The sequence below is a fragment of the Mrakia frigida genome (genome assembly GCF_051309035.1).
Source record: "Mrakia frigida strain ATCC 22029 unplaced genomic scaffold BDY24scaffold_63, whole genome shotgun sequence".
NCBI classification, from domain to species: domain Eukaryota; kingdom Fungi; phylum Basidiomycota; class Tremellomycetes; order Cystofilobasidiales; family Mrakiaceae; genus Mrakia; species Mrakia frigida.
In genome coordinates, this window is record NW_027481218.1 from 1 (window position 1) to 17,562 (window position 17,562).

The following is a 17,562-nucleotide window of genomic DNA, read 5'->3' on the forward strand; positions in this document are numbered from 1 at the left end:
GAGAGAGAGAGAGAGAGAGAGAGTCAGCCATCACGTTCTCGATCTAAGCTCGAGTTGCTCGAGACGGAGCGGAAGGCGAGAACGGGAAGGGAGAGAGAGAGCCTCGAGCTTCGAGCCTTCATTGAATCTGGGGACTCACCATGTTGTACGACTCAAAGATCTGACCCTGGTTGGAAGCTCCATCTCCGTACATGGCGAACGTGACGGTCTTCTTCTTGAGGTACTTCTGAGCAAAGGCGATTCCAGCTCCTACGGGGACCTGAGCTCCGACGATTCCGTTTCCTCCAAAGAATGAAGGAGTGAACATGTGCATCGATCCTCCCTTTCCGTGCGACATTCCGGACTGTCGACCTGAGAGAACGAACGAACGAGAGTGGGGAGAGAAGAGTGAGCTCGGAGAAGGAGGGAAGGGTGAAGGGAGGGCTTGAAACGCACCCATCAACTCAGCGAGGACTCCAGTGACGGATCCACCTCGAAGGACAGCGAAGGGATGGCATCGGTAGGCGGTGATGATTCGATCGTCTCCGTCGATGGCAGCCTCCATTCCGATAGCGACGGCCTCCTGATGGAAGCGAACGACAAAGGAAAAAACGGGTCAGCTCTCAAAATCGCGCTCTCGTCCTTCGTTCCCTTCCCTCCCTCCCCTCGCCTCCCGTCTCCTGTCCAAACCCACAGCTCTCCCTCTCCCACCCTCTTCTCCCCAACCCGACCCTTATCCGCACCCCCACCACCCCACCCCTGAAAACAAAGCGAAACGAAGGAGGAAGGGACGAACCTGACCGATAGCCAAATGACAGAACCCTCGAATCTCCTTTGCCTTGTAGAGAGTATCGGCCGCCATCTCCATTCTCCTCATCCTGATCATGTTGGTGTACATCTCGATCAAAAGGTTCTTGGAAACCTCGACGTCCGTGGAGGGAGCGTCGCATCGGTAACCGTCGAAGCTGAGAGAGGGGGAGGAGGAGGGAAGGGAACGAACGAGGAGGGATCGGTGAAAAGGTAAAGGTTCAGCTCTTTGTTCTCGTTGATTAAAGTAAGAGTTGTTAGGAAGAAGCGAGTGGAGGGTGGGGAACTAACGAGTTGGGATCGAGCTTGACGATGAACTGGAACGAGGGTTTGTAAAGAAACGAAAGGATAGGAGGTGAGCTCTCTCTCTTTGAAGGGACGGTTGGGGAAACGAAGGAGAGCACTCGACTTACCTTCTCGTCCCCATCGCTCGGAACGGGTCCGGTAAGCGTAGATTGACTCAGAGAAGAGTACACAGTTCGGTGGAGAGTGGGCTGTAGCAATCAACCATATCCGATTCACGAAGACGTAACGACGAATACGATGGGGTGGGAGATTGAAAGAAGGAGAAGGACGAGTCGGCGGTCAGGTCTTGTCTCTCTTCTTTTCCCTTCCTTCTCTCCTTCGTTGACTCACAGCTCGAATCGACTGCCTCGAGAGAGAGGACAGCGAAGAGGAAAGGAAGGACCTCGACATAACGGGAAGGGGAAGGGTAGGAGGGGAAGGGGTAGAAGGGGAGGGAGAAGGAGGTGGCCGTTCAAGAGAGCGGAACGGAGGAGGGAAAAGAGACGACGAGGAAAGGTCAAACAAAGGAAAGGCGGCTCAGGAATCGAAAATTGATTCGTTTTTCATAGGGATCTTAGTTCGAGAAGGACGAGCACCTAGACGTACTCTGGTGGAGGCGGCTTGTGAGAAAAAAAAATGAGCACGAAAACCAGGAGGGGGAACGGCAAAGGCGGCTCGCGTTTCTCGTACTTCACGCCGACCCACGTCGCTCTCCCGACCCTCCCCCAAGCTTGAATTCTTTTCTCTCTAAGGCCCTGGAGACTTCTCTCAAGGAAACCCGGAGAGCTCTGCGAGGAACTCTTCCCGAACTAGGAAACGAAAGTACGAAGAAAATTCCTCGTTGTCTTTTTAATCGTCCAAAACACGAACCACGTCGGCTCCCCCTCGAAATCAAAGTCCGTTCGTCCCCTCAGCAGCAGCAGCAGGTCCTAGATCTCTTCGTTGCCAGATCTGGCATCAAACCAAAAAAAAGAAGAGCGAGCAGGTCAGTCAGTTTCTCGGACGCGTAACGAAGACGAGTTGAGAAAAGGAGGCGAGACGAACCTGCATCACCGTCTCCCCCAAGAAGACCATCTCCCTCTGCACCTCCTCCACTCTCAGATCTAACCCAACCAAACCAAGCGCAAGCGTCAACCAAAGTCAGCTCAGCTCAACCACTTCCCTCTCTCTCTCCCTCTTCCTTCCCACTCCCGCCCACCCATCCCCTCTCTTCCCTCGTTCTTTAATATTCCTCCCACTCACCCTGAACAGTAAACCACTTCTCCCCATCCCCACCCCCTCCTCCGGCTCTCAAATGAGCCTTCCACTGACTCGCATCGTTCGCATCGATCTTCTGCTTCTTCGCCGGGTTCGTCGCCGTCGTCGACCCGACTTTGGTCGTCGTGGAAGCGATGGAGGACTCCAAGGGGACGTTGACGAGGAGGTCGTACAGGGTTGACATGGGAGCGGAGGGGGAGGGGAGAATGTCTGGCGAAGGAAGTGGGGTGGAGGAAGGGGAAAGGGAGGGGAAGAAAGGGTCAGCGAGGACGAGAGGAAAGAGAGAGAGAGAGAGAAAACGAGCGGGCTGGACTCACAATCCTTCATATCCACCCCTCGCAAAGGAAAGTTGACGATCGTAGGGTTCTTCTCCTCTACAAAGTTGTTCTTGGTGAACCTTTTGGTGTGCAGGATCATGTAAGGAGGCAGACGAGTGACTTGATGTCGTTTGAGCGTGTCGCCGAACTCCTACGAACGCGAGGCACGACGAGAGTCAGTCTCGGCATCTCCTCGACAAGGAACGGAACGGAAGACGGAGGAAAGAAGAAGAAGAAGAAAACGAACCTGGGGCGTCGTTCCATCGTACTTGGCGAGGATGGTGGAAAGAGCGACCTGAGGGATGATGTTCTTTTCGATCGAGTCCTGGAAGAGAGGAGGTCGAGGAAGGTCGAGAGCGAGGAAGAGGAAAGGGGAGCGGATGGTTTTGATGTCTGTAAGAAAGTGAGACGAGGGTCAGGTGGAGCTCGAAGGGGAAAGAACGAGAGCGGGAAGGAGGAAGAGAGAGAAAAACGAACCTCGACCGATATCGAACTGAGGACGATGGTTTCCTCCCGAATCGGCCTTGACGACGATCTGCTGAGTCTCCATCTTGAGGTCACCTTGGAAGGTCTGGTAGATGATGCCTGATGAAGATGAAGGAAGAGGGCGAGGTGGTCCTTCCGTCAGCTCTCTCGACGCGCTGGTCCTCGTCCTCGTCCTCTTCTTCTTCCCTTCCTCGCCTTCTTCTTCCCAACGCCTCTTTGAAAGCCCAAAAAAGAGAGGAAAGTACTCACTCGAGTTGGGCTTCTTCGATCCTCCCAGATCCTTATGCAGCTTGTTCAACAACCAACTCATAAACTCGATCGGATCTCCCTGAGCCGTGATCTTGAACCTCCCAGCACTCGCCAGCGTCACCTCCTGCAAAAACTCATGCGGTGAGACCTGAGCCTTGAACAGCTGAGGGTTCCACACCTTCCTCGCCAGCTCTGCGAACCTCCTCACCAGCTCGGTAGGTTTCGACTCGGGTTCGAGAGCTTTGTTGTTGGGGTCGAGGAGGAAGTCTCGGAGGGGAGGGACGTGGAGGAGGGAGTGGATGATGACGTTGAGGTAGTCGTTGGCTTTGATGTTGTTGAGACCGACGTAACCTGGGAGGTAAGGGTTGGAGGCGAGGTCGTAGGAGGTGTCGGGGAGGTAGGAGAGACGAGCGATTTGGGTGGGAGTGAAACGAGGGTTGAGGACGTTAATGATGTTGGCGAGGGAGGGGTCGGAGACTTTGTAGCCGTCGGGGAGGATGTAGAACTGTAGAAGACGGTATCGAAGGGGGAGATTGGGTCAGTTGGCGAGCTCGGACGGAGGAGAACGAAGGGATGAAGGGGAGGGAAGGACGAAGCTCACCTCTTCCGTGTCGAGCTTCAAGAAGACATGATGACCCTCTCCAACGCTATGCTTGTAAGCCCAACTGTTCTTCCCTCGTCCCTGGAAGTACTTTCCGTCCACGAGACAGCAGTAGATGTTGACCGTCGAGAGCGAGACCGAACAGAGCTTCTCGAAGTCGAAATCGAGAAGGTGTCGGTTGATCTGAGTTCGTTCGTCCAAAGGAAGAGTCGATGAAGGATCAGCCCAAGCTCGGAGCTTCTACAGCTACGCATACATACTCTCGAGAGCTCAAAGGATGATGGAACTCACGGTATCGAGATACAGATCTGTCCTAGCCTTCTGATCGCTCACATCCTCGACGTACACCTCCTCCTCTTCCTCATCTGAAGACTCCTCCTCGACTACGGGCTCCTCTGGCACGACAGCGACAGCTTCTTCCTCTTGAGTTGGAGGTGGAGGTGGAGCAGCATCCTCGAGAACGGATTCCTCTGTTGGCGGAGGAGGAAGATCGTCTTGTTGAGCGGGAGGAGGAGGAGGAGGGATGGAATCGTCGGCGGAGATGGTGGGCTCTAGTGCTGGAGGTGTAGCTTCCTTTGTTGATGGCGAGGGTGCTGCTGGTAGTACTGATTCCTCCTCTCCATCTACGGCCATAGGTCCAGGCTCATCTAGCTTCTGCCTCTTCGAAGCTCGGTCGTTCTGAGCTCCTCGTTCTTCAACCTCCTCCTCCCCTCCTCCTTCAACGACTGCCTCAGCCACGACAGCCTCTTCCTCTGCTACTACTGGAGTCTCCTCCTCCTCAGCGGCGACGGCCAGAGTCTGCTGGTTCTCCAAGAGTCGAGAGATGAGGTCGTCCTTCTTTCCAGAGACGGGGAGTCCAGCGGTTGAGAGGAGAGCTTTGAGGTCGACGACTTTGAGAGCTTTCCTGCCAGCGAGAAAAGCGAGCGGAAAGAGAAGAGGTTCAGCTCACATCCATGGATTAAACGTTGATATCGAGAAGATACTCACAGCTCTGCTTCTGTAGACATGATCTGGAGTGGATGGGGTGTTGCGGGAAGGAGGAAGGGAAGGGAAGGAAGGGAGAACGTCGAGCTCGATTTCGAACTTGCTTTCAGCCCTCGGGTTCATCTCCTTCACAACGCTCTCGTTTTCACGCTCCAGAGAAGAAGAAAGTATGTCATGATTCGTGATATAAGCTACTACTAAATACTTGAGAAATATCAATCCTCCATCATATCCATGAACCTCTCCTCAGCACTCCTCGAATCCCCTCCTCCTCCTCCGCTCATCTCCTCCATCGGCTCTCCTCCTCCTCCTCCTCCGCCAAGATGACGCCTAGCCTCCCTCTCCTTCCTCTTCTTCTCGGCCTTGAGGTTCTTCCTGTTCATAGGGTTTCCGACGCTCATGTTGAGCATCTCCTCGGGAGTGAAGAGTCGACGGAGGGAGGTCGTGTTGGATTTGTGAAGGACGGTGGAAGGGTACTGGAGAGGTGGGGGACGAGGATGGCTGCAGAAGAAGAGAGAGAGAGAGAGAAGGGTCGATCAGTAGGCGGAAAAGAACAGGAGAGTGGAAGTGAACGAGAGAAGAAGCTCGACTCACTTATCCTCAACCGCCTGCCTCTCCTGCTTCTTCTGCACCACAACCTCCTGCACCTCCTCCTTCAACACTCCCATCCCAATGTAGTCGTCCAGTCCACCCCAAGCCTCGTCTCCCTCTTCGTCAGGGAACTCCTCGTCCACAGGCATCTCATCCTCCATTCCCATCCCGCCCGCCTCGACCTCGACGTCCATCCCTCCCTCCTCCCCGTCCTCGAACACCTCTCGATCAGCCTGACCGAAGAGAGCTCCCATGTCGAACGCGGGAGCGAAGGACTTGACGATAGCGGCATCTCCGGTAGCGGTTCCTTCGGTGGTTCCGAAGGTGGAAGGGAACATGTCGGAGGAGGAGGAAGAGGACGCGACGGGAACGACGGAAGAGGGGATGTCGAAGGGAGAAGCTTTGGCTGCGGAGGGTCGGAGGAGGGAGGAAGGGTGGACGGCGGGAGGGACGGTGTGGTAGGCGATCTTTCCTGAGTTCCAATCTCGAAGGACTTGGACGGCGGACGACTCGAGGTCGGGGACACCTCCCTGAGGAAGACGCGAAGGGAACGAGGTCAGCTCGAAACGACGTGACGACGGGGAAGGCGAGACGAGAAAGCGACGAACCTTTCCGAGTCGACCTCGAACGAGAGCGATGGAGACGAGAAGCTGGGTGACGTTCTCGAAAGGAGGAACTCCGTAGAGCTTCTCGAGTTTCGAGTGGTCAACCTTGGTCGTGATGATCTCGACTGAACGAGCAGAAAACGAGATCAGAATCAACCTGTCAGTCCTTATCTCCTCGTTCCAACCCAGTCTAAGAGGGTTTTGATACTCACCAGGAGAAATCACATCCTCAACCAACTCAGCCTTCACACAATTCCTCAAGATCACCTCTCCTCGCTTCCTCCTCCTCTCCTCTTCAGGCATCCCAGGCTCCTCCCCAGCAGGATCGAACACGATTCCAGGGCAATCCAGAATCTTGACTCCCTTGTCCAAAGCAACCTCCTGCACCACTCGAGTATGTCCAGGCGTAGCAGCGACTCCGCAAGCTCGACTCCTCTTGAGAGAGTTGATCAAACTCGACTTTCCGACGTTCGGGAATCCGACGACTCCGACGGTAAGGGATTGACCTGTAGGGAGATGTCGAGCGTAGGTTTTGAGAAGCTGGATGAGAGGAGTAGCTCCGAGGGCGAGGGAGGTGACGGGAGTGGTGGTAGGGGCGGTGGGGTTGGCGGTCGTGGCGGTTGGGAGGTGAAGGGAGGAAATGTGGTTTCGTTGAGACTGAGTGGAGGATTTGAAAGGGAGAGTGGGGAAGTCGTGTCGGAGGTATCGAAGCCATGCCTCGACTGCTGGTCGAGGGACGAGATCTGAAGAGTAACATCAGAAGGGAGGGAAGAGTCGAGTCAGATCAGGTCGGGAGGGCTGAAGCTCGGATCCGTGAGGTCGCAGAAAGCTCACCAATCTTGTTCACGACAGCAATCAACTTCTTTCCATCTCCTTCCCTTCGTCGGACCTCCTCCTCGACGAACTTACTCCTCCCACCGAGAGGATCTCGAGCGTCCAGGACCTGCGAGGAAAAGAGAGAAGGACGGGTCAGTCAGCGAGCTCGTTTCCCTTCTTCCGAGCTCGTTCATTTCTACAAGAGAGTAGACTGACCTGAATGATGACATCGGACTGATCAATAACCCTCCTGAGATGGTTCATGAAAGCCTTCGCGCTCGAATCCTTGAGCATGATGCTGGGGTCGAGAGGCATGAAGTCGGTAGAGGTCGAAGCCTCGTAGGCTGAAGCCGGGTCGAGGTCGGTATCGTGAGGGGTAGAAGTCGTAGAGATGTTGGCGAAGGATCGAGGAGCAGGCTGTAGGGTCGAAAGGTCGAGGAGAAGAAGGTGAGCTAGGCTAATATAGCTACCAAGCTCTGTTGGTGGAGAAAGGCAGGGAAGGAGAACGAACGTTGTGAGCTCTCGCCTTCTCCCTCCACCTCTCCTTGTTCTCAGCTCGAGCGACAGCCTTCTGCTCAGCCTTCTTAGCAGCGATAGCAGGGAACTTGGGAACTCCTGGATCTTTTCGCTTCTCTGTGGAACGAGCAAGAGGGGCTGGTCAGCTTCGAGGAGCTCGTCGAGAAGGAAGGAAGGGAGGGGAAGAGACGAACTCATGGCGGTGGGAAGAACGGGCTTCCCCTTGTTGTGCACTGTGAAAACGATAAGTCAGCGACACTTTCCGGGAGGAGAGGCGGAGGTACTGCTTACTGCTCTTAGCCATAGCTGGAAGAAAAGGAAGGGAAAGGGAAGGAAGGGGTTGGGAGGAAGAAAGTCCGGTGAGCTTGATCCTCCAAATTCAACGCCGACGCGCAGTCGAAAAGAAAGCAATTTTGATCGGCCTCTTCAAGTCTGGGAAGATTTAAGTCTCGGGGGACGAGTGTTCTCTGGAAGACTCTCAACTTGTCGAGAGGCATTTCAGCTTCAGTGAAGGATCAGGAGAAGGAGGGCTGAAGGCAACGTCGCGTCGAAGCTCGTTCAACCCGTCGCTTTGCCCTCCTTCGCATACCGTCTGCCCCTAACCTGGACCCGATGCTGTCTGGGCTAGCATCTTCGTTGTCGATTCGCACTCGAGCGTGATCAAGGGAAGATTAGAGCCTGATTCAGGTGCGCAAAAAAGCTCTCCTGACACCTTCCTCGCCTCGCGTCTCCCGTCCTCTTTCAGATTTTGAGTTCTTCACACCCCACCCATCTGCAGAGAAGATAACCAGGCCCCCAATTTCAAGAGAAGCTACTATCAGGAGGGAATATCGGTGTAAGGGCGAAGATGGTGAGGCGAGCGACGCGTCGGAGGACGAGGCGCAAGACCCAGGTTCTGCTCGGTTCAGAGATCTAAAGAGAGTTGTGAAGCGTCTTTTTCACCTCGTCAAGTGGTCATATACGGACTATCGCGGTGCTGGTGGCGGCAGAAGGGGTGCAGCCGACGACGAAGAGGGCTGCGAAGGCGAGCGAGAGACGCGGTCTGCTAGTGGGAAATTGGGGACGATGTGGAAGGAAGGAGTTCCCACTCTGTTCTGACGTTGAGCTCAAGGGTGAAGGAGATTTTAGTTTGAGACGAGAGACGACGGGTGAGAGTGAGGGAGGGAGGGAGATGGTGAGCTCGATGGTTTGCTGGCGAGCTCGCTTCGACGAGCTCATTCCTCTCCTCCCCAGCTTTGAAAGCTCGACCCTACCAACCTCTAGTGACTCCCTGGGCTTTTAGGAGACTGCTGTGAGAGGTTGTATCGCCTCCAGTATCGCTCCTGGCTAGAAAGGAAGGACATCTTCAAAAGTGAAGTTGAGCTCGAGCTCACCCCTTCTTCCTTCCTTCCCTCTCGTCTCCTCTCTCTTTCCCAACCTCGACCCAAAAGATCGTAAACTTATCTCATTATGATTCCCTCTATGCCCTCCTTTTCCTAAACGTTGACTCCGACTGCACAGAACAAGGCGACGACTCCGACTCCGGCCAGCAGAGACGAGACGGACGCGGTGATGGTTTCCTGGACGGGCGACCTTTTGAGCCTGCGTTTCTCCGTCAAAAAGCAACAAAGTGTCAGTCTTGAAAAGGGAAGAGGAAGAAGAGGGTGTAGGCTTACGTTGTGAAGTAGAAGGAAGAAACGAAAGCTGCTGAGAGAGTGACACCAGCGATGAGAGGGAGGGAGGTTGTTGGGATGAGAGGGGTGAAGGAGGGAGAGGAGAAGTGAAGGCTCTGCGAAAAAAGAAACCGAGCCAAGAATCGATCAGTTGCTTCAATTGAGATGATGACATGCGCGTAAGATGCTCACCTTGAGAGCTTGGTAGGAAGAAGAAGCCATCGTGTTGGTCGTTTGGAGGGAAGGAAGGAGTGACGAGCTTCAAAGGCTCGTGCTAGCCAGACTTCGCGGTTTTCTTTCTCTTGCTCGTTGCACTCCAACCACGACCCTCCTCTTCACGTCCCACTTCTCTAAACTCCCTCAACGAACCCACATTGTGAGCACATCCTTCCCCCCTTTCCTCTCTAGGTGGTTCTGTGTAAAGAAGTAGACGAGGGAAGGAAGGAAGAGGGCAGAGATGGGGCTTCTATCCTTCGCTCCTTCTCGAGGAGGGATTCGTTCCCTCTCCTTCCAGCGTCTCTACTTGTTTCCCATCCCATCCGCTCTCGTTCCTGAGCTGACTCTCTGTTCCTCTTCGTCTTGATGTTCAGATGTCCGCCCAGCAGAAAGCCCAAGGTCTCCTCTCCCACCCTCTCGTCCAGCAAGGTCAGTCTCGTCTCTCCTCCCTCCCTCCCTTCCTCCCTCCAACCCTTCGCCCTCCCTGTTCCTCCTTCGCTCCCTCCCTTCCACGTCGACTGACTCCTTCCCCTTCCCTTCTTTCCTTCCTCTCTCTTAGCGAGGTCCACTGCCAACGTCCAGCTCGCTGGTCTTGACAAGGAGGTTCGTTCCCATCCTCCTTACCAAGTTCTAAACCGAACCGCTCGACACTCGCTTTTCCAATCGACGACGAGAAGGAAGGATCACACGAGCTCATTCTCCCCTCCCTCCCTTCTTCGCTTCCATCTTCTCTAGCTCTCCAAGTACAAGTTCGCCAACGATCTCGAGTGTGAGTAACCCTCTTTCCTCGAAAACTCTTATCAACACCTTCCTTCGCCAAAGCTCAAACTGACCCAAACCCCCTCTCCCTCCCTCCTCCTCGTTGCTCTCTTCGCCTCACCTCATCTCCACTTCTCGTCTACTCGAATCACAGCCAAGACTCAGGTCCCCAAGGCCGTCGCTTTCCTCGGTCTCGTCGCTCTCGTACGTTCGATGCTTGAGCTCAATCCTCGTTCGAGTTCGACAAAGCGCTGACCTCCGCCTCTCTCTTCCTCGACCCCGTCTTGCTCCTTTTCCAGTTCGTGACCCTCATCTTCTTCAACCTTTTCGGCCTCGCCTCTCCCATCTCCAACCTCGCTGGATTCGCTCTCCCCGCCTACCTCTCCATCCAGGCTCTCGAGTCCTCCGGAACTAGCGATGACAAGCAGTGGTTGAGTGAGTCTCGTCTCTCTTCTCCGCTTCCCTGGGAAGGTGAGGATAACCGCTAATCAACTTCGTTCTCGTCCCTGCAGCCTACTGGATCGTCTTCTCCTCGTTGACCACCATCGAGAGCTTGTTCCTTCGTCTCGTTGTTTGTGAGTTCTTCATCTTTCCCTTTGAGGGCTCGAGCTCGAAGCTCACCGAAGCTGACCTTCCTTCCCTGCTTTCTTGGCCTTGTCTCTTCTTAGACTACATGCGTACGTCTTATCTCGCTCTCATTTACTCTGAGGAGCTGGTACTAACGTTCCCTCTCTCTCTGTTTCGCCTTCAGCCTTCTACTTCGTCTTCAAGACCGTCTTCATCGTCTGGCTCCAGCTCCCCGCCACCCGAGTCCGTTCACATCCTCCTCGCGACTTCCCACGACCTTCAGAAAGCATGCGCTGACCGTATTGTTTGTTTCCTACCTCACTCACAGGGAGCCGAGGTCCTCTACATCCGAGTCCTCCACCCTCTCCTCGTCAGCCGATCTCGATCCTCCGCTACCAGCGGATTCCAGGTCCCTCCTACTGCCGATCGTACGTTCAACCCACGTCGCATCTCCTCTACACCATTATTCGAACATCCACTGACGCGTACATCTCTTCTTCGCTTCTACAGTCCACGAGAAGACCCTCTAAACGAGGAACCCTCTCTCGACCTCCCCCTCCCTTTCTCCTACGACTCCCTCTCTCCAATCTTACTCTTTGCTCCTCTTCTCTTCTCTCTCTCGCACACACACACACCTTCTCATGTATCGACCCTTTTTTCGTTTAGAACCTGCACATCTCCTCCTTTTCTTGGCCGCTTCGCCTCGCGTCGTTTCGTTGACCTCTTCGTCTTGCTTTTCCTTTCGTTCGGTCGATTGATTTGGGGCCTGGTGGGATGATCTGTTTTTTGACGCGATATGGGCTTGTTTGGCTGATTGGACAGAGTGGAGAGAAAGAACTGAGAGTTGAGAGGGAGAAGGAGAAGGAGAAAGGCACAGAGAAGAGTAGGAGAGGGCTGAGCTGAGCTTCGAGGCGAGCGCGATGAAGGATCTTGCCCTCGAGAGAGGATCTCTTATCTAAGCATCTCTTGCGAGCTTTTGCTCTTTTCTTGGATTCGGAGGAGAGCCCTCTTGCCTACTGCCTTTACAAGAATCAACTGCGGAAAGAAAGAGCGATGATCTGTCTGTCCTCTCTTTCCCTCTTTGTTTGAGAGTAGCAAAAACAAACTCGACCTGATGAAGAATCGATTTCCCTTTCTTTTTTTTTTTGTTCGAGCTCTTCTTCTTCCCCAAAGTCTCTTCGTCGTCAACCCTTTCTCTCCTCTCTTCCCGTTTTCTCTCTCCTTCTGAAAACCTCTTCAACCAACCAACAAACCTAAGGTAGCTATAGCTATGTAGAGCTACCTGCCAATCCAAACCCCACCGAGCCCACCAACCTCCCATCGTCTCAACTCCCTCTCCCTCCTTTCTTCCACTTCCCCTTCCTCCCGCTGCTCCCTAACCAGCACGACCCTCAGTCCTCCGAGCGCAACCAACCCTTCCTCCAACCCCAAATACTCCAACGTCCATTCCCTGCTCAGCACCACCCGCTCCTCGTCGTACTCGTCGTCGTCGTTCGTTCCCTCGTTCGTCGAGTCGGGTTGGGCGGCGAGGTCCCAAACGAGAACCGAAGCACCGAGAGCGAGGAGGAGAGTCGGGGGTGAGCCGGAGGAGGAAGAAGAAGAAGGTTCAGGGAGGAACTGGAGTTCCAGACGAAGGGATGAAGAGGTGGAACGACGCGTCGAAGTTGGGTTTGGGTTGGTGGGAGGAAGCACGACGGAGAGACGAATCGTTCGTTCGAAGATCTGTTCGACTTTCGGTTCCGAGGAGGAGGAGTCCAAAACGACGAGATCGACTTGCCAACTTTCCTCTTCGTCCTCGTACGGATCTCGTTCGTCCTTCTGTGGGAGAGGAGGCGGCGGAGGCGTCGACGGCAGACTCTGCGTTGGAGGGAGTTGCTTGAGACTTCTGGGCGTGGGTGAAGCCGTGGTTGTTGTTAAGGAGGAAGATCGAGCGAGTGAGGGTGGTGGTGGTGGTGGGGCGTTGGAGAGAAGATGAGAAGGGACTGGAGCGGGAGGAGGAGGAGGAGGAGGAGGAGGGAGAGGGACGCGTCGATGGAGGGTTGAAGTAACGAGTCGACCTGGTTCGCCGTTCGGGGAGAGCCAGTTGATGTCCATGCGACTGGAAGGAGAGAGGGGAGGGGGAAAGAAGGGGACGCAGGGAGGTTAGAAAGAGAAGGAAGCGGAAGGAAGGAAGGAAGGAAGGAAGGAAGGAAAGAGAACGCGACTCACCCCAGAGGCAACACGCTCCCCGCTTCCCAAACCCTCTTCAACGAACCCCCAACCCCTCCCGCTCCATCCGTTCCTCTGATCTCCCCACCCTCCCTCCCAGCCTCGTCGATACAGAAACAAACCTGCCTCGTATCCCCCGGGTTCAGCAACGGCGTTTCTTCGAACAGATCCCTCGCTTCCGGCTCGCCTGGAAGGGAATTGAGCGACGTGTACGTGAGACCCGGGGTGGGTTCGAAGAGCATCTTGGAGAAGAAGATGGGTAGAGGGGAGGTGTTTTGGATGTGGAGTTCGAGGTAGATGAGCGAGCGGAGGGAGGGGGAGAGGAGAGAGGAAGGGGAGGTTGGGAGATGGACTGAGGGGGAGGGGACGGAGGAAACGAAAGGATTAGCTCCAGCGAGAGAGAGAGAGATCAAAAAAGAAAGAGTGAGCATGTGAAAAAAAGGTGTACCTTTGGTCTTGACGGAAAGAGGATTGGTGACTTGGAACCTGAGAAACAAAAAACGAAAACGAACCAAACTCGTTAGTGTCTTTCCCTCTCCTTCTCCCTCCCCGTTCGTTCGCAACGAAAACTCACTTGTAAACCTTCCTAAAACTCCTCTTCTCCCCCGTCCCTTCCTCCTCCCAGTAAACCTCACACACAAGCATATGCATCCCCAGCTCTTTGATCTCCCATTTCACCACCGTCCCCATCGCCTCGCCGCTCTTCAGCCCTCCTTCTCCCTCCAGCTGTTCCTCCCCTTCTCCCATCTCCAACCCTTTCCTCCCAGCAACCACCTCGTCCAGCAAGACCTTCGCACTAGTAGCCTGAATCTCGACCCTCAACCTCGCTCCTTTGACCTCCCGTCCGCCATCGTTCGAAACGTTGATGCTGCTGGTGAACGTCTCGCCTAACGAGATACTCCCGAACGACCCTGGGAGGGTTAACAGCGAGGTTAATGGGAAGTCGATCATTGAACTGGGGTGGTAAAGATCCAACTCCGAGCCCTGGGTTTGTTGTTGAGAGGGAGGAGGGAACGCTCCGGAGTGAAGGAGAGAGCCCATAGCTCCGGAGAGTAAAGCGCACGAGGTGGCGGTAGGGTGGGAGTCGTCGTGTTCGAAGAAAGGGTTGGAGGTTGAAGAGGAGGAGGAGAAGGAAGGTCGGGAGAGACGCATCACTTTGAGGTGGAGAGGAGGAGCTGAAGGAGGGAGGGAGGAGGACGAGGAGGAAGGGCGGTAGCCATCTCGTCTAAAGTCAAGAGGATAAAGCGAACAGTCAGTTCAAGGGAGAGGCTATATAGGAGAGCGAGAGAAGGAACTTACTGAGAGGGAGCAGCGAGAGATCGAGAGTCCATCTGAAGAACGAGGGAAGGGAAAGGAGGGTTGAGCTCGGAGGAAGGAAGGGACGGAGGAAGGCGATGGGGAGGGCTGCCTAGATATGCTGGATCCTCTACGAGCGAGTTGAGTGATGAGAGAGGAGCGCCGACGAGCGAGTAGAAGCTCGCTAGAGTTGAGAAGGGGAGGTGAGAAGGGTGCTGGTCGTTGGAGGGAACATGAGCAAGCGCACAGTCCTCCGCGTCGTCGTTCTTTCTTCTTTTCAGACCGACAAGATGCGAAGGAATGCGATGCACTCATTAAGAAAAAAGCCAGCTCGTGCTATTATTAAGTCCAAAAAATTAAAAATTCGAGGGAGAGAGGGAGGGAGGGATCGCTCAAGGAAGAGAGCGAAACGAAGGAGGGAGGGAGCACGAGCAAAAGCAAAAGGTTTGTGTCCAAAAAAGTGTGGATAGCTATAGTTCAAGAAGAGGTCCCAAGAGAAGCGAAAAGTGAAAAAGAGATGAAAGGGTGCGGTGAGAAGAAGGAGAGGCGAGAGCTCTCGACGCGTCGAGAAGGGAAGACGACGAGGTTGGTTTAAAGTCCAACGAGGGCAGCTCCTCCGAGGACGACGAGAGCCGAGAGAGCGAGGGCACCTGAAGACGAAGCAATAGTAAGACATGGTCAGCCAAGAGGTCGATCGATCTGTTCTGGATCGCTTGAACGAGAGCTCACCCTTGGATCCAGCAACCATCTCCGACCGAGCTCCTCCAGCAGCAGCAGTAGTAGCAGCAGCCGACGCAGCCGCAGAGGTAGCGGCAGCATCAGTTCCAGAAGCGGCGGCTCCCTGAAACACGAGGAAAGAAAGAAGAACGGGAAGGTCAGCGAAGGCGAAGACGCGGGAACGAGACGTGGGTCGAGCGAAGAGAACGAACGGTGGCAGTCGCTGAGGTCGCTCCGGCGGGAGTAGGAGTGAAGGTTCGGGTGAGAGCAACGGAGGCTTCGACGACGGCGTTCTGTGAGGGAAGAAGAGAGGAGACGGTCAGGTCGAGCGAGAAAAGACGTAGAGGAGAGGGAGAGGACAGACGATTCCGATGCTGAAGGAAAGAGGGAGGGCGAGGTGAGCTTTGATCTCGAGCGAAAAGGCAGGGTGAGTGGAGACTCACCAAGAAGCGTTGTTGGAAGGGCTAGCTCCCACCACAAGGACACCAGTGTAGTTTATCTAGAACCGACGAACGAAGAAAGGACGAGCTCCAGGTCAGCTTCACACCTCGCTCCCTCTCCCTCCTCCTTTCCCCAGCTCCTTCGTTCCCAACCGATGCCGTACTCAATTCTGTGAGACTCACCACTCCATCGCTATCCTTGATACCAAAGGTGACGGTAGTGTTGGCTCCGAGATCACAGAGCCACGAGTAGGAGAGGTCGTTGGTAGGGAAGATGGACTGATCGAGAGGGAAAGCGAGGAGGAGGAAGGTGATTCACGAACGAGAGCGAGGAAGAGAGTCAGTCCTTCGTCCAGATCAGAGAAACAGAGGCGAAGCGGGAAGCTTGCCTCGTAAGGGTTGGCGAGGGACTGTCCAGGGAGACTGGTGGTCGGTTTTGGAAGGAGAGAGGGAGGGAAGGACGAGGAAGACGAGTGGGATGATCAGCTTCAGACTCGCTCGCTGCTTCTCCAGTAGAGAAGGGAAAGAGATGTTTACATGGAAAGGTAGTAAGGAGGTCTTCCTCCAGAGTACTGCAGTTGTCAAAGAACGAAGAAAGCAGGGAAGGCTGGTCAGCTTCGACCTCTTCCCCAAGCCCTTCGATCAAAGCTCAACAACAAAGACTGCCTTGGAGAGAGAGCAGAGATCCGTACGGTCAAGAGAGTTGGCTGGCACTGAACGACAGAACCAGGGGTGTTGATCGTCAACTGGGCTGTTCACGAAACAGAACCGCATTTATGTTAGTTGTTTATGCAGAGCAAGGAGGAGAGAGGAAGGTCAGCTTCGAGGAAAGGAAGGAAGGGAAAAGACAGGGGAGGTCGAGGAGGAAGGAGGATCGTTTGCTGCTGACCTGAAGCGAGGGAAGCGAGAGCGACGAAGGGAAGAAGGAAGGTGGAGACCATGATGAGAGAGAGAGAAGGGCGAAGGGAAGTAAGGGGAGAAAGGGCGGAAAAGAAGGGGAGGAAGGGAGGTGAGGGAGAGAGGAGGAGGAGCAGCTGAAAGGGAAGTCGGTTCAGCCTCCTCCCTTTTCTGTCTGTCACCTGATCGAGAGACGAGAAAATCCACTTTGGTCGTCTCAAGTTCTCAGAAAGATCACTCGTGGCTTCAAGCTCGCTCTCTGAAGGGAAAGACTGGCGAAAAAATGAGCTCGAGAGGCGGTCCTCTCCTCGTCGCGTCGCTCCTCGTTCCTCATTCTCTCTCTCGTCGACGCGTTCCAACGGAGGCGAAGAAGAAAGATATTCATAGGGGGTCGTAAACAAAGACAATCGAGTAAGAGAGAAGTGCTGCCAGGCTTGGGAGGGAGACGTGGAGCGTCTAGTTTCCAAACTGAAGGGGAGGGTGGGAGACGGGAGGGTCAGTTTCGTCCTCGTCCAAAGCGTCGAAGGGACGATCGAAGGTGAGAGAAGACGTGATAAAAGATGGGACTCACTCCGTAAAGAGTTCGACCTTGTCGCTTGAGAGCGTAGACGACGTCGCTGGAAGGAGGGAAAAGGAACAGACGAGAGGGAACAGGGTTAGCGACGCGTTCGACGAGAGTAGGTATACAGAAAAGGAAGCATTAGATACAGAGCTGTGACCGTCTTCCTCTTGGAATGCTCAGTGTAGGTGACTGAGTCTCGGATGACGTCTGGTGGGAGAGGAAGGAAGAGGAAAGGGAGGGAAGGGAAAAGGGTCAGCTTCGAGCTCGCATCGAGGAGTTCAACAGTTCGTCCTCCACCATTCCAACCCACTCCCAACTCAGCAGAAGTACAAAGAGAAGACTGAAAGGTAGGACTTACTCTCGAGGAAGAGCTTGAGAACACCTCGGGTCTCCTCGTAGATGAGTCCTGAGATTCGCTTGACTCCTCCTCGCCTCGCCAATCGTCGAATGGCGGGCTTGGTGATACCCTGCATAGAAGACACCCCAAGCCGAGTGAACCCAGGTCAGCCCTTCTTGAGGATGCATAAAAGAGCGACAGAGAGAGAGAGAGAGATACGAGGTCGATGAAGACGAACCTGGATGTTGTCCCTGAGGATCTTTCGGTGTCTCTTCGCTCCTCCCTTTCCGAGTCCCTTTCCTCCTTTTCCTCTTCCAGACATGATGTGAGCGGTTTGTTGTTGGGTGGGTGGGTGGGTGAGAGGAAGAAGTGGGTGGGTGGGTTTGGCTGTTGTGGTTGGAGGAGAGGTGGCGAAACC

At 54.6% G+C, this 17,562-nt stretch overlaps 8 protein-coding genes across 8 annotated transcripts; 1 reads left to right on the forward strand and 7 right to left on the reverse strand.

Annotated features, from left to right (window-relative positions):
* On the reverse strand, nucleotides 1-1,722 carry BDY24DRAFT_259883 (thiamine diphosphate-binding protein). The gene is made up of 6 exons (XM_076636838.1): nucleotides 1,423-1,722; nucleotides 1,200-1,280; nucleotides 1,078-1,103; nucleotides 776-944; nucleotides 436-562; nucleotides 1-351 (listed from the first exon to the last, which is right to left on the reverse strand). Exons 1-6 carry the CDS (start codon nucleotides 1,480-1,482, stop codon nucleotides 119-121), a joined length of 696 nt encoding a protein of 231 aa, XP_076492025.1. The 5' UTR covers nucleotides 1,483-1,722; the 3' UTR covers nucleotides 1-118.
* A 166-nt stretch (nucleotides 1,723-1,888) lies between these two features.
* SAD1 (mRNA splicing protein SAD1) lies at nucleotides 1,889-5,030 on the reverse strand. The gene is made up of 10 exons (XM_076642595.1): nucleotides 4,969-5,030; nucleotides 4,273-4,885; nucleotides 3,982-4,164; nucleotides 3,381-3,885; nucleotides 3,123-3,230; nucleotides 2,893-3,038; nucleotides 2,646-2,796; nucleotides 2,314-2,538; nucleotides 2,116-2,174; nucleotides 1,889-2,022 (listed from the first exon to the last, which is right to left on the reverse strand). The coding sequence occupies exons 1-10, from the start codon at nucleotides 4,986-4,988 to the stop codon at nucleotides 1,963-1,965; spliced, it is 2,070 nt and encodes a 689-aa protein (XP_076492026.1). The 5' UTR covers nucleotides 4,989-5,030; the 3' UTR covers nucleotides 1,889-1,962.
* Nucleotides 5,031-5,118: 88 nt separating this feature from the next.
* On the reverse strand, nucleotides 5,119-7,833 carry BDY24DRAFT_405119 (P-loop containing nucleoside triphosphate hydrolase protein). Its single transcript, XM_076642596.1, has 8 exons — nucleotides 7,785-7,833; nucleotides 7,688-7,726; nucleotides 7,489-7,610; nucleotides 7,194-7,394; nucleotides 6,996-7,104; nucleotides 6,374-6,904; nucleotides 5,560-6,286; nucleotides 5,119-5,466 (listed from the first exon to the last, which is right to left on the reverse strand). The coding sequence occupies exons 1-8, from the start codon at nucleotides 7,795-7,797 to the stop codon at nucleotides 5,181-5,183; spliced, it is 2,028 nt and encodes a 675-aa protein (XP_076492027.1). The 5' UTR covers nucleotides 7,798-7,833; the 3' UTR covers nucleotides 5,119-5,180.
* A 1,089-nt stretch (nucleotides 7,834-8,922) lies between these two features.
* BDY24DRAFT_405127 (OST5 family protein) lies at nucleotides 8,923-9,448 on the reverse strand. The gene is made up of 3 exons (XM_076642597.1): nucleotides 9,338-9,448; nucleotides 9,149-9,261; nucleotides 8,923-9,074 (listed from the first exon to the last, which is right to left on the reverse strand). The coding sequence occupies exons 1-3, from the start codon at nucleotides 9,365-9,367 to the stop codon at nucleotides 8,969-8,971; spliced, it is 249 nt and encodes an 82-aa protein (XP_076492028.1). The 5' UTR covers nucleotides 9,368-9,448; the 3' UTR covers nucleotides 8,923-8,968.
* Nucleotides 9,358-11,591, forward strand: BDY24DRAFT_260075 (HVA22/TB2/DP1 family protein). Its single transcript, XM_076636839.1, has 10 exons — nucleotides 9,358-9,790; nucleotides 9,921-9,964; nucleotides 10,097-10,130; nucleotides 10,275-10,324; nucleotides 10,420-10,555; nucleotides 10,633-10,695; nucleotides 10,789-10,797; nucleotides 10,872-10,930; nucleotides 11,016-11,115; nucleotides 11,198-11,591. Exons 1-10 carry the CDS (start codon nucleotides 9,736-9,738, stop codon nucleotides 11,215-11,217), a joined length of 570 nt encoding a protein of 189 aa, XP_076492029.1. The 5' UTR covers nucleotides 9,358-9,735; the 3' UTR covers nucleotides 11,218-11,591.
* A 374-nt stretch (nucleotides 11,592-11,965) lies between these two features.
* BDY24DRAFT_445362 (trafficking protein particle complex subunit 13) lies at nucleotides 11,966-14,479 on the reverse strand (the record flags this gene model as incomplete). Its single annotated transcript, XM_076644912.1, has 5 exons — nucleotides 14,195-14,479; nucleotides 13,470-14,120; nucleotides 13,344-13,381; nucleotides 12,896-13,247; nucleotides 11,966-12,785 (listed from the first exon to the last, which is right to left on the reverse strand). The coding sequence occupies exons 1-5, from the start codon at nucleotides 14,224-14,226 to the stop codon at nucleotides 11,966-11,968; spliced, it is 1,893 nt and encodes a 630-aa protein (XP_076492030.1). The 5' UTR covers nucleotides 14,227-14,479.
* Nucleotides 14,480-14,482: 3 nt separating this feature from the next.
* BDY24DRAFT_405138 (uncharacterized protein) lies at nucleotides 14,483-16,363 on the reverse strand. The gene is made up of 10 exons (XM_076642598.1): nucleotides 16,238-16,363; nucleotides 16,041-16,099; nucleotides 15,886-15,920; nucleotides 15,738-15,771; nucleotides 15,532-15,627; nucleotides 15,352-15,407; nucleotides 15,273-15,282; nucleotides 15,121-15,201; nucleotides 14,921-15,032; nucleotides 14,483-14,841 (listed from the first exon to the last, which is right to left on the reverse strand). Exons 1-10 carry the CDS (start codon nucleotides 16,287-16,289, stop codon nucleotides 14,783-14,785), a joined length of 594 nt encoding a protein of 197 aa, XP_076492031.1. The 5' UTR covers nucleotides 16,290-16,363; the 3' UTR covers nucleotides 14,483-14,782.
* Nucleotides 16,364-16,604: 241 nt separating this feature from the next.
* On the reverse strand, nucleotides 16,605-17,562 carry BDY24DRAFT_405144 (histone H4). Its single transcript, XM_076642599.1, has 5 exons — nucleotides 17,383-17,562; nucleotides 17,166-17,274; nucleotides 16,954-17,014; nucleotides 16,817-16,862; nucleotides 16,605-16,713 (listed from the first exon to the last, which is right to left on the reverse strand). Exons 1-5 carry the CDS (start codon nucleotides 17,464-17,466, stop codon nucleotides 16,702-16,704), a joined length of 312 nt encoding a protein of 103 aa, XP_076492032.1. The 5' UTR covers nucleotides 17,467-17,562; the 3' UTR covers nucleotides 16,605-16,701.